Genomic DNA, 26,144 nt, shown 5'->3' on the forward strand with positions numbered 1-26,144 from the left:
GCAGGCCTAAATAAAACCAGTGCCTGTTCCACGCCTGAGACTTTTAGATCACTTGCACTAGTGCTGGAAGGTGCCAGCTGAAGGAGTTTGCTGCCAGGAAAACGATGTGCTAGCATAGCTGTGTCATTAAAGCAACTGCAGCTTTCAGTCACGAAGCTCAGCTGTAAAGGTATAATGTGCGGAGCAGCCTCAGCTATGAACCTGAGAACGTCTGATGCAGCGGTGAGGACCATGCCAAAAAAAAACACAATACAACAGGAAAATGAACTGTGCAGTTAAAGTCTATGAATGGAGAGGTTGGTTAGGTAGGTAACACCGTACCATCAACTGCATTTCTGTGAGTGGAGAAGATGTCTTTTGGTAAACGTATACGTTATCGCAGTATCCCAGATTTGAGCTGGGATAAAACTCTCAAAACTCAAGTTTTCCACGGACTGTTAATCACTCACTTGGGGAATAAACAGCTCAATACAGTCCTGATTCTGATACCAGAAATCAACAGTAAAGTGATTCTGTGCTTGGAGATGAAAATTATATCAAATCCTTGGAATGACCAGGAAAATTATATCAAATCATTGGAATAGCCTTAAAATATTTAAGGTTTTATTTTGTAGGTAAGTCTTTAACTAATGTTTTTGGTTTTGTCTCTATTTGTTTAAAAGTGCGTTAGCAGTAAATCAAGGTGCATTTCCCCTGTAGGGTTTCCTGTATGTCAAAGCCATGTTAATTCTCTTTGATTTTCTTCCCTTAGCCCCAGCCATTGCTGCAGATCCTTCCTCTCTTTGTCCCTTTGGACATCAAAGGATTGCAAGGGGACAGCCCTGGCGAGAAGCTCCTCCCTGCTCATTAGCCTCCATAAAACAGGAACTCACCTTGGCTAGCTGTGCTTGGAGTCCCATCTTCATCTCAGTCACTCTTGACACTGGATCTCAGATGGAAGAGCTTTTGCGTGCTGCAGGAAATCAGACCTGCTTTTGAACTGGACTATTTGGGCTCCCTTTTTAAGGACTCTGGTGGCTGAGCAACTTCATAGACTCCACAGTACATGGAAAAATGCAAGTTTTATCAGGTAGGTAAAGGACTCCCTCCTATTCCCTATTGCGCAGAAAGATCCTAGAGGTATGCCAAGAATGCACAATAATTTTAGAAAGAGAACAAGCAATCCTGAAGGGATACCAGTGTTTATAGTATGTGTGTGGCTAGAGATAATTTCTAAATTTTGTTGTAGGAACAGATGAGCAATTGCAGTTTTGAGCGTTCTCTGTGAGCTGTGGAAGATCTTTTGCAAAGGTAGCAGAGCTTCACTCCTGGTTTTGCCCCAAACTCCCTTATCTGGATCACCTTGTGCAATGTGATTATTCACTGAAGGTGTTGTTTGCATGTTGTCTGAAAAGTAGCATGATGAGTTCCTTTGGGTTTGAAGGCCATAGAAGGTTTGGGAATATTTCATATATTGCTGATAGTTCAGATGCAAACTGTCTGTTTTGTCTGCCCCTGTCTTTTTTCTGCCCTTTGAAAATATAAACTCCAAGCAGACACACCCCCCAACTTCTACCAGCGTTTTATGCCCAAACACAGCGGTGTTTTTTTTTTTCATTTCCATAGGGTTTTATTTATGGTTTTCTTCATCAGTCCTTCTTACAGCAAGCTATTAACCTCTGTGTGGGGCATGATCAGTTGGACACAATGGCAGAAAATGCATTGGGAAACTAAGGAGCAGTCCAGGGGCACTGCATATGTCAGTATAACTGAAACCCAGCTGTAGTCCCATGTTTTCCTCTGCATTGGAAGGAAACGACTCTTTACCTAGTTTAGGTATGCAGTTCACCTACCCGTTAGAGGTGGCTGGGTATTCTCACCTTCTTTTCTCTACCGCTGTAATGTGTTGTTTCATAAGCAAAATACATGTACGGTGCCTTCCAACTTCACCATTGTTTTGGGGTTTTTATAAAGCCATCCATAGGGTGCTGATCTGATTCATACTGATTTCTGCCACATCAAGAGAACTTTGGCTTATGCAAAAGCGCGAAAATGAAAATCACACATTTCAGTATTTTATTATGTTAAGGATTTCAACTCTTTCAGAAGTCATCTTATTTTCTTATTGCATTGTTTATGGTGTATGACCCTACACAGCAGAAATATGACTGCATGCATTTGAGAGGTGAAGCCATTGCACTTGTAGAAACACGGTCCTTTCGTTAGTGCCAAAAAAGCTTTGTGGCTCCAAGAAGTGAGGTTTCTTCCAGGTGTTCCTACTGGCATATATAAGGTCAGAAAACATGGGTTTAATGGGTTATTGGCAAAATTAATTTATCAGATAGCTTTTTATACTGATGTTTGTTTCTTCCCTGTGAACGTTAGATAGCTGTTAGCATGAGACTTTGCTGAGAATAAAACAGAAACAAATGTAATAATAACCACTTTTGATAAAGATAAGAAACGCACCTTTTACCTTGTTGGAGTTTCCCACTATTGCAAACCCTAGCCTATATTTATGGGAAGTCTGCAACAGATTTTCTGAAATCATATAATTGTCTCAGTAATTGACAATTAATTAAGGGACTGCTTTCAGTGAGTGGATTAATCTCCAGCATCTTCTGTTCAAAGATCTTTGTTCCTTTCCCTCCAAGCATTACAGAATTTACTCTCATTTCCCTTTCTCTCCTTTCCATCTCCAAGATAGGAAAAAGATACGTACAGCCTAATCTAGACACAAACCAAAGCACAAACTGGTCTTGTTTGTATAAGGGCTTTAAAATCAAGCATGGAATAGAACGAAGATCTCTTAATTTTCAGTGCTGGCCTTTATCATAGCAGCTCTACACCTTCATATTGGCATGTGTTTCAAAATGCACTGTGTGTGGTAATAATACGGTAATAGTAATGAATAGTTTTAAAGTAGCTTGGAACTAAAATTCTTGGAAGATGTTTAAGTCTCTTTCAAGTAATCCTTAAAACCTAAGTTACGCAGTGGAGGAAACATCAGAAGTACAGACCTAACAAATCCAGTGCAGTGCTTGGACGCCCTGCCACAAAGCTCCTTGTGGTGTAGTTCCAACACACAGGCATCTTTGTGGGGAAGACGTGAGCATGAGTCTTGACACTAGTTGGATGGGCACAAACTAGGAGTGAATTTGCAAGCCAGCCTTTGGCTCTGCAAAACACATCTGAAATAGATCCTACAAATGGATCCACCACTGCAGAATCCCCGTGAAGCTGATTGTACATGACTTTGTTGTCAGCAGTGAGGGTCTATTAGAAGGCTCAATCATTGCTGTGGTCCAGATCCACATCGAAAATGTAAATATCCTGTTTCTCAGCCTCTGACTGGGCACACAAAAGCTGTGACAAGAAGGACATCAACGACATTTTAAAGTCTTTGCTGCAATGTTTATTGTATGCGCAGCTCTTTCTCCCTGTCACTCATACAGGTGCGTTGTGGAATCATTTTGGTAAAAACAGATTATAACATCTGCCTTTGATTTTTAATTCAGTACTGAACTCCTTTTACTTTCATTCTTTTTGATTTCATTGTTGGAAGTCTCTAAGTAAGGACTCCTGAGATCTCCCTTGTTGTAGTCTCATTTAATGGCATTGGAATTTGCTTACAAAAATGTTAATTGTAAAATTCATTAGGGGGAAGGAGTGAGCATCTGTCGAGCTAATCAAAATCTGTTTGCATGTATTTGTGACTGGATGACTCCTGTGGGAAATCAGCCCAATTTTATTGTAACTCCTTTTGATACATGTGCTGCACTGAGCTACCAAATGCATAGTCTCATGGCAGCTTTCATGTCTCTGCAAGAGGATATGAGGGAAGCTTTAGTAGGAAGATGTTAACAGGCTAATCTTAGTGAGCAAACTAGGTGTCACTTCTTAGCCAGTTCATTAATGTTGGATCAAAGCAGAAAAAAGGGCAAAGGTTTTTTTTTTTTTCTTTTTAATGTCTAAAGACCTTTACAAACTGGCAGAATTATGTTTAAACGTTTCTTAATTCCTAATATAGTGGGAAGAAGCCCTTAGGCTTGCATCGGTTTGTTTTTGTGGAAATGTCACTTTGTGAAAGAAGCTGTTTTTTCTGGAGGTAGTTGCCTAATTTTCATGTTTATTCTTTTAAAGATATTACCCAGGAAAACTGTAACAAGGTGATAAAATCCCTTATTTCTGATATGCTTTGAATAAAATCTAATCGAGGTTAAGAAGCAGAAAAATCTCCCTTCTAAACAAATAGCCACGGCTGGTAACACAACACCCAGAAAGGGTGGCCTGCCCTCGTTAAACTGAGGACAGTGCTGCGGCTGTGAGCACCCTCCGAGTCGAGCAGACTTACCGATACGTTCTTCATACACAGAGCAGTGTTAGCAAAGCCTTGCTGGCTTTGAAATCAGTCCACCAGCAGCTACACCAGGCCACACAAACTAAATCTTTTTCTGCCCAAGCTTTTCAGTATGGCAGCAGTGATCTTGTGTGTGTTACGTTAGCTTTTTGTTAAGAGCTCCTATGGAAGGTTTTTCATCCAAACAGCATTGCAGAGGAGGTAGGTACGGCAGCACTGAAGTTTCTCCGGGGTAGTTTTCCCTTCCCCAGGAGCGTGATTAGTCCTCTGCCTGTAAAAGAAAGTGCAGCCTTGTTGCCAACAGCTCTCCTGACATGCCAGGGTATGCTACTGAAGAGAGCACCGTCACAGGCATCTCAGTGGTCTCCATCTCCATGTCCAGTTCAGACCAGCCATCCTTTTTTTGGGAATATTCCCTGGTCCAGCTCTGTCTCCTCCCTTTCTTGTCTCCACTTATGTCTCAGTCTCCTGTCTATCCCTTTGTAGTCCTCTGGAGTCATTTTTCACCTCTACAACCGAATATCTGTTGTTTTCTCCCACTGCTACAGTTAAAATATTTCCAATCCTTTTTTATTCTCTTGGTAAAGTGTTTTGTCCAGAACAGGAATAAAAGTGGATTGTGGCTACCTAGCAGTCAGAGTTGTGGAATAAAGGATATCAAGTTCAATTTGTTCAACACACAGATCTTTACAAAAGGACTTATCAGCTAAAATCAAACCTGTTGAATAAGCCTTTATGCCTTCTGAGTCTACTAAGTAACAACAACAACAACAAAAACCTTGGAAGGAAGATAATGGATTTTCTTTAAGAGGTTTATTGTGGCGCAGACTACCTAGCTCTTGGCAGCACCTGGGCCTTTCCTGGATAAAATCACAACATTCAGCTACCTGAGCTAAACCAGGGCTGTTCACCATGCACTGATTTGGGGCTGAGAAGATTTTGGGCTAGGCAGGAGTGAATGGCCAGATGTAGAGCCCATCTCTTACAACAGCATGTGAAATTTGGTAGCTGTGAGTACAGGTACTGGGAGGCTGACTTGGGTGCTGCTTCTCAAGAGTCCTGCCTCGGAGCAGGAGAGGCTGCTTTGTGCCGGCTCCCCTCCTGCCTGTCTGAAGTTACTGTTTTCTCTCCCTCCTAGACGTGAAAGCGCCATGTGACGCACTTCCTTCCCCCAGCCTGGAGCCCTACCCGCAGAGCTCCATTGTGGTCACCCTGGAGGACATGGGGCTCTGGATGAAGTTTCATCAGATAGGAACTGAGATGATCATCACCAAATCTGGCAGGTGAGGGGAGCAGGACAGCTGCCTGCACCACACCCTTCCAATCTGTTTGCAAAACTCTGAGCACTCTTTTTTTTTGCATGGTGGCTCTTAAACTGTTAGCCAGTTATGCGCATCTCCCTGCCTCTGGCAGAAGGCTTGTGTTTTCAGGATGTCCTAGAGGTCCAAGCTGCGAAGTGCAAAAGGTCACTGTGGGACTGATGTGTTGTGAAATCTTCTCTGCTCTTATCTCAGTACTTAACACTGATGTTCTTCCTGTTGCTGGGAGGTTGCTCTGGAAAGTGCTCTGAACTTCCTTCGCCTCCATTGCGGGCAGGAGCAGATGAGCAGTAAATACCTGTGTTTGAGTCTGCAAGTGCAGATGAGAACGTGGCATAGAATGGTAATGATCTGTGCAGGCAGGCTACTCTAAAATTCAAATTTGAGTCATGTGTTGGGGAGCTTGCAGTGAAGGAATATGAAATTGTAATGCATTATGTCAGCTGCTGTGAGCTAAAGCAATCCCTTTGGGTAGGGAGGTAGGTGTTGAACCTTTTTGCAAAGTCAGAAGATAAAAGTGGTGTGGTAGAGAATACTGGAACAGAAAGCTATATCTTTTCTCAGATGAGCACAACCAACGCTAGAAAATCCTTTAATCTGTGCTCCAGGTCTGCGCTAGCTGCATAAAGCTAGGAACTACATGCAAATTCCAAATGCTTTCTTTAAGTTTTCCACTGTTGCATTACAGGAGTCAGAAGAACAAAAGCAATAACCATGTCAGGCCATCAGAGACTGCTACCCTCTTAGTGCCTATTCCATCTAAACCCACAGGATTAGACAATCAATACATCGATAAGATAGTAAAAATGTTCAGTAGCTGGCCTGTAGAAATACTGCTACCAGAACTTTGCACAGCAGTGAGTAAACGTGACCTGCTGCTTGAGTAGATCATGAAACTATCCACTTTATACAGAAATCCTTATACTGTATATTTAATTTCTCCTTCAGACGCATGTTTCCACAATGCAAAATTAAAGTCTCTGGCTTAATCCCATATGCCAAGTACCTCATGCTGGTAGATTTTGTGCCAGTGGACAACTTCAGGTACAAGGTAAGTACTTTAAATGATAGAAGTTATGCTTTTCTTCCATCTTTGTTTGAAACAGATTAATCTTTATGCTTCACTGTACAGGCTGATAAATAAATAGTCTTGGACAAAGTTCAGAAGTAATTGGTGGATTTTATGCCTCTCTGCAGTTATTTGTCACTTTTGCTTGGGGAGCAGCTGGAAATGTAACTAATCTTCATTGTAAGCAGTACTATTTTGATCATGATTAATGTCAGACTTCTCTGACAACCACTGGGAGAAGGGGAGGAAAAATGAGGCCTAAACTTGGAGCTGTTTTGGTAACACGATCATGGCTCATGAGAGAAAATCTGCTACTTGTCAGGACTGCGTGCCTCAGAGGAATCCACTAAATCATACAGTGAAGCAAAGTTGCCGGGGCTCCTTATAACAAAAGTAGGTTTTTTAAGCTCTAGATTTCCATCTTTCTCTTCACAGTGGAATAAAGATCAGTGGGAAGTTGCTGGAAAAGCAGAGCCCCAGCTCCCTTGTCGCACCTATGTCCACCCAGATTCCCCAGCTCCTGGCAGCCACTGGATGAAAGAACCTGTCTCCTTCCAAAAACTGAAGCTCACCAACAACACTTTGGATCAACATGGGCACGTAGGTTGCAGCTGGCCTTTGCGCCATGCTCTCTTGGAATTCATTGCAGATAGTTGTTAAGTGAAATGAGGTGTGTGAGAAATTGTATCGTGGAAATTAAAAGATATCCAAGGGCCCTCTCTTCCTTCCTCAGCCTGGCCCTTATGCTCTCTTAACTACCTGCTAAGGAAGGTTTTAGTCTGTGGTGTCTAGGTGGACAGTCCCAGGCTGCACATGGAAACCTTCTCCTTTTGTCTCTGTGCCAGATCATCCTCCACTCCATGCACCGTTACAAGCCTCGCTTCCACATTGTGCAGGCAGATGACCTCTTCAGTGTCCGCTGGAGCATCTTCCAAGTCTTCAGCTTCCCTGAGACTGTCTTCACTTCTGTTACTGCCTACCAGAATGAGCAGGTACAGTGTGCAAGTCCTTTGACACATTGCTAAATATTCTGTCCTTAGAAATCATGTAGAGGAAGATGTGTCCTTCAGAGCTAGTTACCCTGGGTGCCTGTGATGGACAGGGGAAAGAAATCGGCATGTTATTGTTCTTGTAGAAAACATCTACTTGGGGATTAGATGAATCGTGCACATCAGTTGTGTTAAGTGCTCTGTCAGTGATTAACATAATCCCAAATGCAGTAAAAAGTATAGACAAGTGTCCAGATATAGGTACTGGCCCCGCATATTTGTCTGGTCAGATGAATACCACTCAAATTCCCACTGATCCTGTGAAAGTCACTTTTCTCTATGTCTCACTTCCTAATTAATAGATGGAACTGCTGGGAGAGCTCAGATGCTGTGGCAAGGGCATCCCCCAAACACCCACCCCTGCCCTTCTTCCCCCAAAACCAGTTGTGATAAATACTGAGGTGAAGGTCTTGAAATAATAATGGGCCCAACCACTTACCACAATACCGAATCTTGGTCCTTTATTTTAAGATCACAAAGCTGAAGATTGACAACAATCCATTTGCTAAAGGTTTCCGGGAGCATGGGAAGAACACTCGAAGGTAAGCTGGTTTTTCCATCTTGATTTATGTATAACCAGAGTTTACTTGTGAATTCTACCCTAGTCCACAGAGCAAAGTATACTAGAGAGTTCTGCAGAGCATTTTGCTCTGGACATTGCATTTATCCATATCTGGGAATGATGCTGCGTAGAAGCCACCCAAGAGACTTGGGGAATGGGAGGAAATATAGGATTTCCTACAGAAATTTGTGAAATGTGACAGATTTGATACCTACCTTGCCTTGTAGTTTGGATCTAGACTGAAATCTGACATGTGAATTGCAGTGATAACGGTAAAGGGAGTCCACAGTAGATTGTTCTGTCTCTGTGAGATCAGCTTGCTTCTGACATTTGAAGGCTCTTACATCTCCTTTCCTCCTTTGTGGAAAAGTGTCTCTTCCAGCAGGAAGTTTTGTCTGCAAGAGGGTAGTCGAATACCAATACAAGTGAGGTCTTCTCTCTGGTCTGAGCGCAGCCAGTGGATGAGAATTTAAATAAATAAGTAATCTTAAATGTACCCCATAAACTGGTAATAAAGAAGGAAAAAATGTTTGTTTGTTTTTTTCCAAGCAGAAAATGGTATGAAAATATCTGAGATTTTGCTTTATTTTATGCCTAAAATACCCCACCTTATTTCCTGGAGAAAAAGGCCCAATCTGACTCGTGTTACTTAACCTTCAAAACTGTCAGAGATGTTCTTTCTCCTCATAATAGGATAATTTCTGACTAAGCTTAGATTCATTTTCCATTTAGAAGAAAGGCTGCTTTTAAGCAAAACACCCACCCTACTATTCGCATGTATATTATGTGTATCCAACACTGGAGTACGCTTACAAACTCATTGCAAAAAAAACTGATGAGGTTTCCACTCTGATTTTGCCTTTTGTACAAGCATGAAGGGAGCAGCAACCCCTTTACTGATTTGTCCCCAGTATCCTGTGGGGCAAGAGCTCTCCCTGGAAGCTCGTGCTTGTGGCAGACAGCATAACTCTGTAATTCAACTGTGGCAAACATTCCCCATGGATCTGTCAGGTTGCTTTGTGAGAAGAAATGTAACATGCAGAACATCAGAGAGGTTCATCCCATCTTTTTGTCTTCTTAGGCCTTTGTCCAGCACCCCTTGTGTATTTATCTAGGTAGAAAACTAACTACAAACTACTCGCGTGCACTGTTTCTTTCCCAGGGAAGGACGAGCCAAATCTCAGAAGCCCAGTCCAGCCAAGGGCCAGAAGAGGAAGCTGCCTGAGGAAAAGGAGTCCGGTGCTGAGGAACGTGGTAATCTTGATAACAACAAACCCAGAGTCAGTCCCAAACACTGCCTAGGCCACAGGAAGGAAACAAGGCAGTGACATAGCTCTGCTGTGTCTGTTGTCTGGGGAGAGTGGCCTGGGCAGGGCCCCTAAAGGGTGTTGCGTACGGCTTTGCAAAGCTGGAAAGTGCTGTTAATTCCCTAATTCAGGGAGGTCACCAGGAATAAGGAATGACCAAGGGGGCAGCTTGAATAAGTAGGGAGAAGTGTGAGACAGGACCAGTGCATCCCTGTTTAAAGAAGGCTTTGCTTTATGCAGGCAAGAAGGAAGTGGTGCAGCCCGCTCTTCCAACACTGCGTTTTCTGACATGATGCTTCCAGCATGCAGAGCGCGCACTGCTTGCCCCTGCCCATGGCTGGCAGCCCTGGAGGGAAGCCCCAGCACAGAAGTTTGGGTTCAGCTGCTTAAGATTTCTGATGCTTGCTTATGCTTTTAAATCGTAATCCTTGAAGGGCACCCACTTTGCACCCATGACGACAGCCAGGAAAGCATCTCAGAGAGATGTCCTTTAGTGGAATGAGCCAACAAATGATGACTGATGATCCTTTGTGAGGCCTTTCCCTCTCTTAATTTCTGACTGATATCCCTGCACACACATTCAGTTTGTCTGTGTCAGGATGAGGAAGGGGTTAGGAAGTCTTCTGACTCTGTGTATGGTCCACAGGAGCCTGCTCACATGTCACTTGGCATTAGTGACTGCTCATCAGCTCTCCATGCACCAGCCTCCCAGCCATGCTTTGTGACCGCATGTGATCAAAGGCTGTGCTTTCAGAACATTTTCGTATCAACAGTGATGCCAGCTTGCAGTGTCGCCCATGGCTTTCTTCTGCCTATCTGCCTTGGTTCTTGTCTGTGCACTTGTGCCAGCACTGCTGCTTGTACAGCTGGGTTGTGATGCAGATGGGGGAACTGATACCATTTAGAAATAATCTTTACTCTTTTTGTTAGGTTATTTTTAAGCGTGATCATTCTATGTTCCAGTTCACAGTGCTGCTTGCAGTGGCACAGCTAGGGAGAGGGGACAGGGAAGGACTGAACACCACAGTGTAAGGACAGAAAAAAGCAGCAAAGGGCTAGTTCCTTAAGGCAGTATGAGTGCAGAAGAGGTAATAGTGTGTTTCCTTCCACCATCCTGCAATTAATTCCACTGCTAATAAACCGTTGTGAGCTCTGGCTCTCTCTTCTCCTTTCTCATTTTTCCCCATTCTTTCTTTCCCTGCTGTGAGTCAGATTTTGAGAAAGACGAGAACGTGGATGTGAAGGAAGAGAGTAACCCCATCGCAGTTAGCAGCGGCTACCCCTTCTGGATCTCAGAGCAGAACGGCAGCCATGCCTTTACTGCAGCATCACCGGTGCCGGCCGACCAGAGGGAGGGGCCAGCCAGAGAGCAGCAAGTGCCTACACCATCCTACCAGACATACCGGTAAGTCCCATCTCTCAGTGCTCATGTCCAAAGGCACCCTTAAACTGATGGGAGGCCTCCTCTTCTACAGGGTATTTCCTAAGAAAAACAGCCAGTGTGAGTGAGGAAGGATATCTTTCTTTTGCATGCCATGCTTGGGTGATAGGTACTTGATAAGCATGGAGACATCTCTGTAACAAAGCTTTTCTGTATTACATCTAACCCACTGCTTCTGGGCATGCTCATGTCTCAGTAGCACTCTTTATTTCCCTGTCCTGAAATGTTTTCCCAGCTAACTTTGCGTACGACAGAACTTGCCTGTCCTTTGGCAGAAGTGTGTTGGAGGAGTGGCAGGATTCCAGAGATGTTTCCCTCCTCCTTACCATTGCAAATTCAGACACGCGTTATGGTGAGCCCAAGCTAGAACTTAGCCAGAGCCAGGGCATGCTGAGTTTACCTCCTCTGGCACTTAGTTTTTCTGTGTGGGTGACAGCAGAGCTTGGGCTAAAATCCACGTTAACAATAAGACAAAGCGGTAGGTGAGGCTGTACCTGCGTGGGAGAGTTCATGTGCAGTCAGCCAACACGTGAAGGTGGAGAGTGACTGCACTGACGCTCCTCTGCCCCCTTCTGATACGCAGTGTGTGTAAGTGCATTGGAGAACAAGACGGCTCACTTTGCTTTCATGCAAGTATCTTCACGTGGGAAATCATTGTGAAATAGCTGACACATTGCACGTTCCCACTCCGGGTCAAGGCTTCTGGAAACAAAGCACATGGAGGGAGTAAGAAGCCTGTACAGAGCCAAATGATCCTTGTAGACATGCTTGTTTTGAATGGACAGCGGATGTTTGAAACAGCGAGGAGCAGAGGGCATGCTAAGGGCTTGCCCTGCCTTTCCCTGGGGAATCTCTGTGGGTTTTCAGTGGTTTTCTGCTGTGGTAGGTTTGACTTGCTCTTCTCTCTGCCCTTGGGGCTCAGGTTCCATGAAGCTGGGGACAGCCAGCAGCTTCCCGCCCGCGACGTCGCCGCCTTGAATGACTTCCGAGCAAGGTGCCACCCTTTGGATCTCGCCACAGTGCCTGAGCACGACTCCAAACAGCTCCCAGAGGGCTTCACCAACCTGCCTCCGCTCCCCCCACCTCTGCCCCCTCCCCAGGACTATACAGGAGTGGTGAACATGGCTCTGGACTCGGTGGGGAAACCTGGAGCCCGAGCGCCCATGTACAGTCCGTACAGCACTGAGCAAGGCCTCGGCCAGTGGATGGTGCCCTCCCACAGCCAGTACAGGGCAATGAGCTACTCGGCCTTCTCCACAGATTACAACACACAGGGGGCTTCAGGACATGCCCATGGGACCATGGCAGAGTGGAGCCAGTACCCGCTGTTCCCCTATGCCTGCTGGTGAGCAGGGAAGAACCTTCCCCATGAAAAGACAAAAAGAAAATTGTAAATGAGGACAAATTTGCTCTGGGGTGTTAACCTTGAAGCCTTGTCTACACTAAGCAAAGAGGCATTGCCGCACACGGGAGCATGGGACACCTTCAATTCCTTGTCTCCTTGCACAACAGCCCTCGTGGTATTTCACAAGCAGCAGCAAAACTGCTAGCTACCCCAGCTATGTCAGTGCACGTCTGGATGAATCAGTGTGTTCTGCATTGTTTGTTTCCAACAGGAGTAGCACACAAACTGTAAGAGCAGTAAAGAGCTGCCAAACCCTGTCCCAGTCTGCGTTTGCATCTTGCATGTGGCGGTTTCCAAAATCCCATCTTCCCAGGAAAGTCAGTGCAAGGAGATAGGGGCTGAGGAGTTTCAGTAAGCCTTCCAGGTGGCCAAGAAGCTGTAGAAGATATTTGCGAAGACACGCAAAAAATGCAATCCCAGTGACCCCTTGAGCAGTTTCCTCACTTAGTATAGTCAAACTAAAGCTAGAGTCTTGTCTTTTTTTCCAGGAGCGTATAACGGTAAAATATGCAGTGAAACGTGTTTGCAGGTCATGCAGGCAGGGAAGAGTTTGTCCTCTGCAAGAGAACCGGCAGCAAGGCTCTGTGTTGTGTCTGCGTGTCCCTCATGCCCACCCCTCTTCTGTCACCCCTAGATTCGAGGTTAGTGAAATACTTTTCCTTCTGCTGGTGGTGGAGGGAGGTTGTTCATAGAATCTGGGACTGCTCTGGGGGTCTCGGAAGGCCTGTGCTTGGCAGGAATAGGGCCCTCAGCAGTGGTGCTGGCTGTGTCACTCTGACCTCTTCCTTTCGAGGGAAAGGAAGTCTTTCGCTGTGAACTTCTTCCTTCCTCCACCCCCTGCCACCCCTGGGGAATATAATTTATAGCTGTTGTTACTGTGCTGTGCTACAAGAAGGCTTTGTCAGAAGACGCTCCTGACCAGCCTGGCGCTGTTCATCGCCCACATCCTTTAGCACGGTGAATGTGCCATGAGCACGGAGCTGCGTGCTGCGCTGCTCTCTGCCCTGCTGGTGAGCTCGGTGCCTCCCAGGCTGGTCGGTGCAGTCCTCTTGCTGCTGCTAAGGTGCCTGTAGGGATCTGCTTCCATATCTAGTCAGTCATCAGCGCTTTCACCTTCCTTACCTCTGGTCCCAACTCCTGGAGGAGCTGTTCTGTCCGTGAGCAGCCTGCGCGCTGCCTTGCACAGAGGATTTTTGTCCTCGTGTTTGAAGGGAGAAGTCTCTGCTTGCCGAAGCAGCCCTGGCAGTGAGTGGGGTCTTGTTTGAGACAGGCTCTCTGCTTCTCAGAGAGGATAGATGCATTCCTTGTTGTTATTTAGGGAATATTTTCTTGTAACACTTGAAATAAACTGCTTTGTGGTCTGTAGCCGTCAGTAGGCAGTGAGGTGTGTCCTTTAGTCTGTTTGCCAGATGGCATTCTCTGTGTGTGTGCGTAGCAAGATGTTGTCTCTGAGCAGACCAGGGCAGGTTTGTGACCAGCGGTGCATCAGGCCCGGTGTGTGTATTCACTGGGAAGGGCTGTGTGCTGCTCTGCCCAGGCACCAGGCCAGCGCTGTGCATGTGCATAGTGTAGAGGTGTTAAACTGTGTTTATTATTGTTAAAATGACTTTGAAAAGTAGCCCTACGTATTTGTGAAACTCAGCTCCAATGACTACTTCCTTATTTAAATAGTATATTGCTAACCGGCTTTGCACCACAATTATATGTACAGAGCAGCCAAATACTTCCCCTCAGCCTCACAGGATGGGCGTGAGATGTGTAGCACACAAATAAAGGTCAGGCTTCACCACAGTGTGTGTAATGATGTCGGCTCGCTTCTCTGACAGCACCCTCGCCAGTATTGATTTATACCTGCTGTGCACCACACGCGTGCGAATGCGAGTGATTCACTGCAAAGAAATCACTTGGGGGAGAAATGTGGAGGAGCTTGTTTTTAACCCCAGAACACTGTACTTTCCTGCTGCCCACATGCCAGCTGCGTGAAGGCAGGGCAGCTGTAAAAGCCTGTCCTCTTTGGATGAGGAAAAGTCGTGTCTCTGAGTGTTAGTAGTTCGCTTTGCCACCGCTGGTTTCTGTGTCTTGGAGATCAGGTGAGAAGCCTGGCCGAGGAGTTTGGTGCCTTGAGCACAGCATGCGGGGACCCTGGGGACAGGTCGGTGGGGTTCCCCGGGGCGATCACTACAAGAGGACATGAAGAGAACACCCCGGCTAGTTCCTTAGGTCTGGTCCTTTATCCTAGAAATCGGGCTGTATTTCCCTCTGCCACAGGGTGCTAATGAGGATGGAAACCGTGCTGTGGTGGGTACGATGAGCTGAAGAGAACCGGGCAACACAGGGAAACTCCTGTGCAAACACAAGTGTAGTGTGTTATTTCTGAACCTTCGGAATAGCTCTGGGAGCGCTGCTGCCCCACAGGGCCTGTTGGTAGAGCTGGTTTGGCAGGCGGCTGCCGCACCCGGGTGGAAGACCCAGCCGTGTGCATAGGAGGAGCCATTAATTACTCATCAGCCTTCTGCTGCAACAGGACTCCTTGCCCTTCAGTGAATCATCCTGCTCGTTAGCGAGGTACCTTTACTTTCCTCCTGCCCGTCTCTGGTTAGAGACTGCAGCTTTGCTGTTCTGTGAAGCCTTGGAAAATGTTGCCCGTAGGTGTGCACGCTCTGGACTCTGCTGCCGCCTCCTCCCTTTGCAGTTTCCACTGTCTTGTTTTCTTCAGCTGTGGCATTTAAAATCTGTATGAGCTTGACTGAAATCCTGTTTTTGCACACATGTGAGATAATGTAATGCCTCTCTGACAGCTTCAATAAAAGGAAATGAGACATGCGGAAGGCAGGCCATTAAGAGCAATAAAATAAACTCTGAAATGTGGTTTTTGTGCATCTCTTTCCAGCACGCCAGTGGCTCCGCTGTAGTCATGTTACCTGGGGCCAGTTCCTACATGGCACATGCTGTTGATCTCAGCGCTCATTGTTCTCTGCAGCTTATTCAGCGAGCCCCAGGTTATCTGCTTGCAGTGCTCGATATGACTCAGTCTTGTGCTAATTTTTTGCAGCAAGTTGTTTGTTTTCTCTATGCTTTCTGCTCCTCTCCTGCAGCGGAGTTACATAAGGATGAGGACAAACGGACTCGAAGTGGGATCTAGGTACATTTCCTCTGTGAAATAAAGATCCTGATTTATTTTGGTTTCTCCTACTGGTTTTGCAGCCACAAGCCTGGTCTGAGGCTGCTTCAGTGCAAGCGGGAATGGCAGAAAAAAGTCTTCTTGCCAGCGCTGCTGCTCTTCTACCACAGAGAGTGGCAGGGCCTGGGGGAAGCACCCATGGTGCTGCTAGTGTGACCCCACACGGTGCTCATCTCTCCCCAGGCCCTCACAAGGCACTGCAGTTCCTCCCAGAGGTGCGGTCCCTTCTCGCCTAGCCCAGGATGTGGCCTCTATGCGCCCAGCCACCCTCTGGCCCTACAGAAGCACCCTGCTGAGGGCGGTGGAGGTGGCTGTCATGGGGGGAGCATCCTGCTGTGCCCTTCCTGCCTTAACGCGTATCCTGGGTCACCAGGAGCCAAGCGAGCAGCAGCAGCAACCCCCTCCCAGGAATAACAACATTCTTCAAGTCAAATGGTTTTTTATTGCAGGGCTTGAAAGCCACTTAAATCATGAGCCCCACGTCGGGGTCCCATATAGAGCCTCTTAGCAGGGGGCACACTGCATTTGGCTGACACCAACAAACAGCAGCCGGCACCTGCTGTCACCCGCTGCGCGGGGCTGTGCTGGTGCTGAGCCCCGCACCTCCTGCCTGCCTGGGTCTGGCAGGAGCTTCAGCAGTGCTGCCAGCCCCTCTATGCCTGCTCGTCAGCCCCCAGGTGTGCAGGGCGCAGGTGTCTTCACTTACCTGCATCCCGCCCTCGCCCTGGGGAGTGAGGGGGCAGCACTCAATTGAAAAACCCAAGAGAAGGCAGAGAGAGATGTAGGATTGTGGAGGCAGAAAGGAGGACAGGGGATTTTCCTTGAAGTGTGGGGAGAGGGTGATTTGCTGCACTTTTCCCCTCTGCCCTGGGTGGTGCATGCCCCAAAGCCCACCTGCGGGCTGCGTGGGCTCCTGCGGTGCTCAGAGGTACGGTTTTGTTGTGGCTGTGCGGGTGGGTGCCTGTTTCTCCAGGGCTCAGCTCTCGGTTCCCCCAGCTGTGTGAGGTGCAAGCGTGCTCCTGGCCAGGCTCCCAGCCACTCCAGGTAAGCTGGTTTTGCTGCTGTGCTTTGTAGAGATGTAATGAGGTGTAAATGTGGTTTCTAGAGGTTACAGCCGGTGAATGTGAGCAAGGAAACCCAGGCAGAGCTAACACCAGTGCTCGCAGGCTCCCAGGACAAAGTAAAGCAAACTGGGGAAGCGTTTCTCCTCTGCAGCCGGCGTTCCCTGCGGCATGCAGCTTGCGCTGCCCTGAGCAAATGCTGAAGCATTGTTGAGATCAGGGCCTGAGCAGCAGCTTTAGACAAAATTTTAAACAAGTGTGAAGGAATCCTTTAATGCAGCGGTAACGAGAGGCCCTGCAGCTATGACAAACAGCTCTGTGTTTGCTGCTGTGCTTGATTTAGTGTTGTTCCTTTTTTGTTTTTCCAAGTCATGTGAGTTTGTTTTATGGCACGAAGTACTTTGCTGTAGGGTGCTGAATTGCCTCTGACACTTCTGTAATACTCCATTATTTTTATTTGAATGTGCAGGTGTACGACTACAGCATTCCTGCCCAGACAGTGCCCTGCTTGGTGAGCACAATGGGTGGATTTAATTTCTACCCCCTACAGTTCTTTGGGGGCATGCCGAGATTTTCTTCTTCCTCTCTGTTTTTTACCGAAGAGGGAAAATTTTGTGCCTCTGTAAAGGAGAGTCAGAGAGGGTAACTAGCAATACAGGGCAGGCACCCCCTCAGCCACTCAGCTAGGTGTGAAACATGGCTCAGTTTCGGTATCTTTCCTTCTTGTTGAAAAATGAGACCGTGCAGGTAAACCACAGCAGCTCTTTGCAGGAGAAACCTCATGCCCGCTGGCACTGCTGCTCCTCCGGCTCTGACCTGTGGGCCTCGCAAAGCACCGGCACGGGGAGCTCTGTTACGTCCTCACCGGCTGTGCTAAGGGGGGAGCTGCGTGGAAGTGCTGATACAGAGCAGAAGGGGATGACCAGGCCTGATTTCTGTTACGCTGTGGGGTTCATCCCTGTGCTGGCTCTGTTCTCACTGGGCAGCCAGCCTCTGCTCTCCCACAGTCTGGTTTTAGCTCTAATTTACCGCCTCGAAGGGGCTCTGTGGACAGCGAGCTTGTCCAGAGCAGCTCAGACACCACCCAGCATAAGGCACGAGGATGTTTTGAAAATTGTGGGTGAGAACACCAGACCAGTACAGCCCATTTTTTAACCCATCTCCCTCTCCCCAGGAGACTCCTGATACTGCATGCTTTGTGCTGAAGGAAGCTTCACACTGTTGCAGCGTGAGGTTGCATCTGAAGTGCTGGGGATGCTTACAAACTTGCTTTATGGTTGAAAAAAAAAACAACAAAGCAGATGTAGGGTAAATGTTGCTAAAAGAAATGAGCCTGGAGCCCCAGTGCCCAGACTGTCTTCTAGCCCTGCGGACGCCCTTCTTTGCCCTCCTGAGGCTGGTGGGTAGATGTACTGCCCCGCGGAAAAGCGGCTGTCTCCTGCCACGCGTGGCCAGCTTGGCTGCTGTTTCGGGAATGAAACGGAGGGGAGCCTCTGGCCCAAGGGCTGCCAGTCTCGCGTGGAGCCGTGCCCCAAGTCTCTCATCCTTTGCTTCATCCTGCCCGTATGTCTGTTAATGGTCCTGCCCTGCCTCCATCCTCAGGGACTAATTGCCTCACACTTGAGCAAATGTGCTCGGTGTTTAAAAGGAGTCTATCGATCTGTGAGTATTCCTGAAAGCCTCACAGGGCCGCGTTTCCTTTGAAGTGTAAAAGCATCTGTCTGTCCCTCTGCTTTTCCAGCAGCCTCCTGCTCCATTTGCATCCCCAGCTACGGGGTGCATCCCGAGGACCTGTCCCCGGCCCCACACCGTGCGCGGGGCTCCCTGCCACAGGAAGATGGGGCTCGAAGACAAAGGTGCAAACCCTAGTCTAGGTGGGGGTGCTGAGCTCAGGAGCTTTTTGAAGGCCGATTTCCAGTGCCCCAAACTTTGGGAATGCCCTTGCTATGCTCAGGGCAGAAGCTGATTGTGCATTCGTCTGCAGTGATTAGAAAGGAGAAGAAACAGCCCCAGCATTGTCCTGTCGTGGTGTTTAGCTTCTCGTGCCAGCCAGCACCGGTCAGTAAGGAAATAAGGTAAGGCCCGGGCTGCTTCGGGTAATCCACCATGCGGGAGCTGACATGCACAGGGCTGACCAGCATGGTTCTCTGACGTGTGTTGAGAAAAATCCTGTTGAAATCCAACTGACTTCCCACCCTGTGTGGGCAACTTGGCCTGTAATTCTCCCAGTTCCTGGACACTGGAACTGGCCCTGCACAGGCTGCTTGTCCCCACCGGGGCATTTTAATTTAGACACAACCTTACAGGAGTGACCATACTTCTGGAGCCGGTACCGAAAGCTGTATTACTGTCCCCAGGGCGGTGGAGGGAGGAGAGCACAGCTCTCAATCCAGGCCTGAATTCCAGGGGCTGTGAGTAGCTGTGGCCGCCCTGCACCTCCCAGATGGTGCCGTGGGTTTCCTATTTCAATGGGGCTTCGGCAGCACAGCGGTGGCACCTCACTGTTGGAGGCAGTAAATGGGCTCCCATCTGGTTTTAATGATCAGTAGCACTTTGGTGCTTGTTTATTCCCATGTTTTATGCTTCAGCAATAAAATACCGCTTCGGTTTGTTCAATCCATCTTGGTGCTGGATGGAGATGAGTTCACAGTCTCTGACAAAGAGGTCCCAGAGGTACGCAGGATGTTGCTTTTTTAGACAGCTGGGCAGGATCAGATGATATAGTGACAATTAGTTTGAGATACAAATGTCAGCAGGCAGTGGAGAAGGTAGGGAGGGCAGCTCACCATGTGTCTAGCAAAGAAATCATATCCTTGGATTAAAGGAGGGGACTCAGCAGGGGGTCGGTTATGGAGCTGGGGCTGTGCTCGCTCCCTCCTGTCCCTCCCAGGACAGCACAGAGCTCTGATCTGGGGCTGGGATGAACCTGAAAACCAGGCAGTGGAGAGCCTCTGCTAGCAGCCACAGTGCTGGTGAGCTGCTCGTCCCTTGGAAGGAGCGAGCAGTAACACTTTGTGCGCCTGTGGCACTTGTTATCAGGGGATCTTGGGTCATTTTTGCAAATACTAGCACAGCACAGCAAAATGCGACTCTGTCCCACGGGGTCAGTGGGGGCAGTCAGGAGAAGACAGATTACAGACAGTTAAACCACAGAGGGGAGAAACAGGCTCTTTGCCTCCCTTCTGACTCTTATGGAGACCTGGAAACCTTTTGCTTTCCCATCTCTCATTTGTCTTCTGCCCTCATGGTAGAGGAGCATAGTCTCTTCCACTTTATTTCCCAACAGAATACTCCTTGGAGGATCTTTAGTTTGTTTTTTATACAGATAAGAGCTATCAAACAACAAAAAAAATCAATTGATTTTGAGCACAGAGATCCTTTTTCCTAACTGTTTGCCAGGGCTTGGAGCTGTAGCAGGTAGCTAAAAAGATTTCAGCAAACTAATTAAATCCCCCTCTGAGTTGTTCAGGGTCCATCCCCTTGGTGCCACTGCTGGCGCACTTGTGCTAATTTTCCCTGGAAGGTCTAATGGAGATTGAGCAAAGAAAGGAAACTTTTCGGGCTGCTTTTACACGTCAGGAAGAAGCGCGGTAGTCAGCCACCTCTCCATTCGGTCATCGCCTTGCCCAGGGTGGATCTGGAGCTGCTGCCAGAGGCAGGGCTGGGCTCCTGCTTTAGGTTTCAGGCTGATGTGGAGTATGGCGTCGGGATCTGTGAGTCCTGGCAATGCGTGAAGCAAAACCCATCCCTTAATTTCCGCACCGTGCCCTCTGTGACAGGGCTCCTCCAACACCAGTGCGTTGCCTCCCTCCAGCTTCCCAAGCATGGGGCTGTCAACACGGAGGGAATTGACATAGAGCAGAGTGGTTTTACTGTTGTAAGGCCATGAATGGCTGCTTTTTGCTCACAAAGGCGAGCCCAGCCTCCACCTTTCAATCACAGGTGAAGCAGAGGGCTGCCCCAGCAAACCCTGCGCCCGCTGCCCTGGCCGGTGCTGGCAGAGCGGGGCTGCGGCTGCCCTGGCCCTGGCTCACCCGATGGCCTCGCAGCCCCCCGAGCTGGGGCGAGGCCGTGCTGGGCTGTCCTGCAAAGCAGAAATCCTGATCCCCGAGGGGGAAAGGAGCTTCCCTTGGGTGCTCTTGGTGGACCCTTGTGGGGCGCCAGGTCACGGCAGGCACCATGCCGTGCTCCAGGATGGCTCGTCCCGGTGCTCCCAGCCTGAAGGGGGAGGCTGGGGGGAAATTCCTGGGACTGGGACGGCCTCTGAGCTGCGGAGCTCACTCCTAGTGTCCAGACCATAAAGTACTTCACAGAGCCCTACCAATTGCCTGGCCTATTAGTTTTATGGTGGGGGGATATTGTGAAGACGCAGTTGATCTCGTTTTACCACGGTAATGAAAATGGAGGCGCGGTGGGGAAAGCCAGCCTCGCCGGCGGCCAGCGTGCTTTAGGCGCTTGGGATGGCTCCGTCACCTCCCTGCGGGCTGCCAGCCATCGCGGGGCCTCCGTCCCCTGCTGCCACAACCGTGTCCGAGCCCTTGGCTGCCCTGCGTGGGCGCGCTTTGGCCAGGGAAGTCGTCACCCCACAGCCTCGGCCGTGGGTTCCCCAGGAGCCCCAGGCCCCGGGTGCAGGCGGTGGCCGCCCCAGGCAGGGGCACAGTGCCACCCAGTGACTGCGAGGGGGCGGCGGGGCCAGGACCCGGGCAGCACGCGCAGGGTTTGCTGCCGAAGCTTTTGGGGCCTGGGTGTTTCGGGGCGAGAGAGAACACGGGGGAAGCCAAGCAGCCGGCCGCCGTGGTGCTTTGTAATTAGGGCACGCGGCGGGCGAAGCTCCCGCGCTGTCGCGACGTGTCTGCGGCGGGCGTCGGACGTGAGCGGTCTTGCTCAGGCGCTGCCAGCGATGGAGCCGAGGGCAAGTCGGGGCTGAGGCGGCTCGCGTGCGGGAGGGACCCTGGCAGCAAGGCGAGTGGAGGAGGAGGAGGAGGACGTGCTGTTCTCCGCAGGGAAGGAGGTGTCTGTGCATCGGAAAGCGCAGGCGAGCTCCCAGGGCAGCGTGGCTTCGGCAGGCTGTCAGAGCTGAACCCAGCACCGGCCTGGGAGCAGCTCCCCGGCTCTGCTGGGGTGTTCCGGGCAGCCCTGCGTGGGCAGGGATTTGTGCTGGCATTAGTGAGAGGGATGGAGGAACCGTGTGGCTTTGCAAACTGTCTCGTTCGATTTATCACCGGTGTCATCTGTCTGTTAGAAATGTCTCTGAAACTCTCCTTCTGAAACTCTCTCACCTCGCTGCTGGGCTGCGATCCTGGAGCGCCCTGGGGCCCTCACTGTCTGCCCGGCGCACAGCACCCACCCGCAGGGGTGATGCCGTGGCTCTGGCGGGCAGGTGGGACCTGGTGCCCGGGATGAAGGAGCTCAGCCCTGGGACTGGCTCTGCCCCAGCAGCTCTGCGCCGTCCCAGCCCGCTCCACGCTCTCAACTTTGGTTTCCTCTCTGTCCAGGAGGAGTGAGCAAGGCTGTGTCGAGCTGGAGATCTGCTGATGGCTGAATGGCCTGGAGGGGCCCCAAACATCTACGCTTCAGGCACCCGCACCTCTTGCACCCTGGGACTCCTCACCCCAGAGCAGCCAGCATCCAGAGAGGGCGAGGAGGAGCAGCGCCGTGGAAGCTGTGCTGTGGCCGTTCCCTCGCACACTGGAGACATGGGCTTGGCAATCTGCTGGCTGAGGAAGGAGCTGCATCCCTGCCTCCTGCTCTCTGGGCAAGTACCCTGCCTGCTGAAACAGCCGCTAAAAGGTGGCCCAGCACTGCTGCTGCCATCTGCCCCCTGGGGAGGTTCTCAGCTGCAGCGTAAAGTCTGTGCTGGGACAGCCAGAGAGCCCTGGCAGGGCTTAGGGGAGAGCATGGCCACTCCTGGAGAGTCCAGGAGACCGCAGGGGCTGCCTCAGAGCTGCTTGGCCTCTGCCAGAAGGCCCCCCTCGGGGTGAGGTGGCCCTGGCTTCAGATGACAGCCACGTGTGGTGCCTTTCTGACCTACACCTAAGGTCGATGCAGGACCTTTCTTCTTTTCTGCCCAAACCCTGCCTACATTCCTTGCTGGGTTGAGCCCTGTGTCAGGTTCCCAGGCTAGCAAGCATCAACAGGCGGCTTTAATGGTGGGGGAAAGGGAAAGCAGCCAGGTACAGTGGGGTGCGGTGTCAGCAGCTCCCAAAATGGCTCCCTGTGCTGTAAATCGCTGCCCCAGCAATGCCCTGACATGTTTCCAGCAGGGACTGTCTCTTGGAGGAGACACAGACTATGGCTCTATTTTGAGTGATGACTACAGAGCCCACAGAGCATTTGGCAGCAGGCAGCAGGGAGGGGCATTTAATCAGCCTGTCCTCCTCCAGGTACATCGTCTCCTTCCTCCACTCCCCTCCATTTTCCAAAGCTGTTTCAGTGCCACGCTGCCTTAGGGCTGCAGGACTGCAACGTGTGGCTGAAACCAGGCCACTGCAGCGAGGGAGGCATGAGTCCCGCACATGTGACGAATGGAAGTCCTACATCCTCACTGCCCTGTCAAGGACTGTGCAAGCTTTCTGTTCCTAGGCTAACGTCTCTTTATTTTTATCTATTTAAATTTAGGCCAGCGTCAATAACGCAAACGCCATGGTGGAGGTCTGTGGGCTACCACTGCTGTACAGCACAAACCCTTGCTCGAAGCCCAGCATGCTGTCCCACCAGTCGGAGAGCTATTTCCATCCCATCAGCTACCTCTGCCTCGATCAAATGATGCCAAGTGCCTGTTCTGATGCAGGTGGGTTACTCAGCCCTGTACAGGCAGGGGCTGCTACTGAGTACTGGAAGTAACCCTTATGCTGCTACTGGGGACATCCTGTGGTTTGGGATGATTTCAACCAGAAGTTTCTGACAGTGCCAATAACACTGCGTGTGTTGCTCAGCCCTGTGTTACCCTGTTCAGCGGAATCCCAAACCTGAGCTGATTTGAGCCTTTCAGTGGCCAACCCCTCAGCCCAAGGTGTCACGTGTCCAAGGTGTTATTTCATGCAGGGAAATTCTCTTTGTTAATTTTGGAGCTGGTTCTCCAAAGTGCTGAGTACTCACAGCTATTGCAGCTAGTCAGGGTGGAGGGAGGTATTCGTTCTTTGAAGGATATGGCTCTTTCTTCCCTTAAGAAGGCCTAGTGAGATGGATGACACCGCCTTTGTGCCATGCCTGCGTTAGGCTGGAGGCCCGGCAGGAAGCCAGCCTCGTGTGCGTACCTGTCGGTGCTGCCAACTAGGAGCCGGTTCCCACTGTTCGTCAGCTGCCTTACCTGGGAAGAGAAAAGCTGTTCCTCTGCAAGGTCAGTCGATTAATGATAACACTGGTCACAAGATCAGGGCAAAAAAAAGACAATCCAAGATTTCAGAAATAGATTCAGCAAATAAAAGTCCCAGTGAGAGTCCCCTGCCCTGAACTTACTCCTAATTCAGATCAAATCAGTACAGTAACATAAAGTATTGTAAAAAAAAAACCAACACGCTCTGGGGCTGGAGTCTAGGCACACAAAGGCTTGTAAATGATCAGGGGTGCTTCACCGTAATGAGCAACGGGCAAGTTTGGTTTGTATGTTTTTAATGACAAGTTAGGGATGGTGACAGTGCACTCTAGGACCCAGCTGGGATTGTCACTTCTTGTCAGGAGCACGCCGGGGGTCTCATGGTCCGGCTTGGCTGCTGCAGGGCAGTGGGCAGAAGGAATAAGAGGAGTGCCAAGAGTTTCCAACCGGCCCCTGATGTTCACTTATGTCAGTCCCTTCTGTCTTTTCCAAGTAGTGCCCCTGCCTCCGACTCACCGCTCCCCGAGTCAGCCCCATCTCTGGTGCCAGAGCAGGTGGCAGAGGCAGCCAGGGGCAGGCATAGCAGCCCCCACATCCCCCCTCATCTGAGCGAGAGCCCTTCCTGCCCCAGGGCCTGAAGGGGATTTCTTAGAGAGCCAGACTGGGAAACAGAGCACACGAGAGGGCTGTTGACAGTCACTGAGATCCACGCTTCCTCATGTGCTTTAGTGCTTAAGTTCTAGAGCAAATACAAGATTACAAGTGACGGATTTTTCAGCGCTGACTTTGAGCTGCCCTTGTTGGACCAGGCAGGATGAACAAAGCAGGAGCTGGGTCCCTGTGGATAGCCTGGATTTAGCCCTGCTCCCGATTGTCTGGTGTGCCAGCGGCAGGCTAGACTAATAACTTGTGCTGGGAGGGTTCTGGTTACAAAATGCCCGGAATGAAGCGAGCAGGTGCTGGGAAGGTTATCTGAGGAGAGCGCCGCGTTAAGTCCCTGTCGCCTCTCGCTCACCCCGGCCTGCCTCAGGAACAGTGCGGGTGGCACCTTCTGCAGGTGAGGCTGCTTCCAGTGCGAGGGGCCGCTGGGTTCCCGGTGAGCAGTCACCACGCCGCTGAGCAGCGGCAGGAGCTCAGCTGCTGGCTCCTGCAGGTGGTGCCCGTCTGGGGACCCCACAAAGCAGAACTGGGCCTGAGTCACAGCGCCGGGGTCCCCAGCTGCTGCCGCGGAGGGTGGTCCAGCTGGAGCATCGCGGTGCTGACCAGATTCAGGCCGGGCACGCAATGGTCCCGTTAACAAGTTACAATAATGGATGCAACTTCTGCTTGCAGGCAAGCTCGTAGGGCTCAAATTTCAGAGCAGGAGGCTCACTCTGGGACAGCTGTGATGGTTTCTTTCCCTGCTGCCTGCCTGACCCTTGTGGGCTCGCAGTCCTGCTGCAGGAGGGCTCAGCTGTTTGCATAGTGACTGTCACCGTTTGCAGCTCGCGGTATTAAGGTAACCTGAAATTGGAACTGCTTTACCTTAATACACTGAGCTGTGGCTTGTGGTCCAACAGCTGCTACAAGAGCAGCTGATACGCTCTCTACAAAAGGGCAGAGGACACGGGGGCAGAAAACACTACAGCTGCTCTAAGGTGAGCCATCCCTGTTGGCAGAGACCCGAAGAGCTTTCCTGCGTGCACAAGTCACACCGGTTATTGTAAACCATGTAAAAAAAGTTACAAGGAAACTTGTTCATTTGTTGTGACAGCATTTTATTTTAGTATATTTAGGCATACTTGCTACTGCTGTAAGTTGAAGCAGGCATACAGCTGGTTGAAACTAAAGGGGTGTTTTCTATTGCACTGGTTTAGAAAGAAAACCTTTTATTTAAATGAAGGTGACAAACCAGCTCCTTCTGCCTCGCTTGCACCTAGGCTTACGCTGCCTGCTGTTTGGCCTGACCTAGCCCAACTAGCTCAGATTTAAATAAGTGAAGGTCTGCGTGCAGGTAAGCCACAACTAAACCCAGTTTGAGTTGTTGCTTGTTTCTTGTTACCTTTGACGTTCCGCTGAGTAACCCTGGCTGTTCCTGAAGCTGGGGGCAGCTGCAG

At 49.8% G+C, this 26,144-nt stretch overlaps 1 protein-coding gene across 3 annotated transcripts; it reads left to right on the forward strand.

Annotated features, from left to right (window-relative positions):
• The first annotated feature begins 928 nt into the window (after positions 1 to 928).
• On the forward strand, positions 929 to 25,099 carry LOC310883486 (T-box-containing protein TBX6L). 3 transcript variants are annotated; one of them, XR_014573556.1, is made up of 11 exons: positions 929 to 1,069; positions 5,478 to 5,622; positions 6,607 to 6,709; positions 7,163 to 7,327; positions 7,573 to 7,719; positions 8,248 to 8,318; positions 9,501 to 9,592; positions 10,858 to 11,050; positions 12,009 to 13,132; positions 22,229 to 22,488; positions 23,352 to 25,099. XR_014573556.1 is itself a non-coding variant. In XM_083803934.1 (10 exons), exons 3-10 carry the CDS (start codon positions 5,561 to 5,563, stop codon positions 12,433 to 12,435), a joined length of 1,260 nt encoding a protein of 419 aa, XP_083660060.1. In that variant the 5' UTR covers positions 931 to 1,069; positions 1,229 to 1,290; positions 5,478 to 5,560; the 3' UTR covers positions 12,436 to 15,359. The 3 variants fall into 3 exon arrangements, 2 of the variants coding, with proteins under 2 accessions (XP_083660059.1, XP_083660060.1); XM_083803934.1 differs by lacking the exons at positions 22,229 to 22,488; positions 23,352 to 25,099 and adding an exon at positions 1,229 to 1,290 and having other exon boundaries at positions 931 to 1,069; positions 12,009 to 15,359; XM_083803933.1 differs by lacking the exons at positions 22,229 to 22,488; positions 23,352 to 25,099 and having other exon boundaries at positions 12,009 to 15,359.
• Positions 25,100 to 26,144: the final 1,045 nt, after the last annotated feature.

This window comes from Anser anser (genome assembly GCF_964211835.1).
Source record: "Anser anser genome assembly, chromosome: 18".
Classification (NCBI taxonomy): Eukaryota; Metazoa; Chordata; class Aves; order Anseriformes; family Anatidae; genus Anser; species Anser anser.

Excerpts from the sequence above, each read along its gene's own strand:
- LOC310883486 (XM_083803933.1), top strand. Across the intron at positions 7,720-8,247 it reads CTGCCTACCAGAATGAGCAG|ATCACAAAGCTGAAGATTGA; the intron begins GTACAGTGTGCA and ends CTTTATTTTAAG. Across the intron at positions 9,593-10,857 it reads GTCCGGTGCTGAGGAACGTG|ATTTTGAGAAAGACGAGAAC; the intron begins GTAATCTTGATA and ends GCTGTGAGTCAG.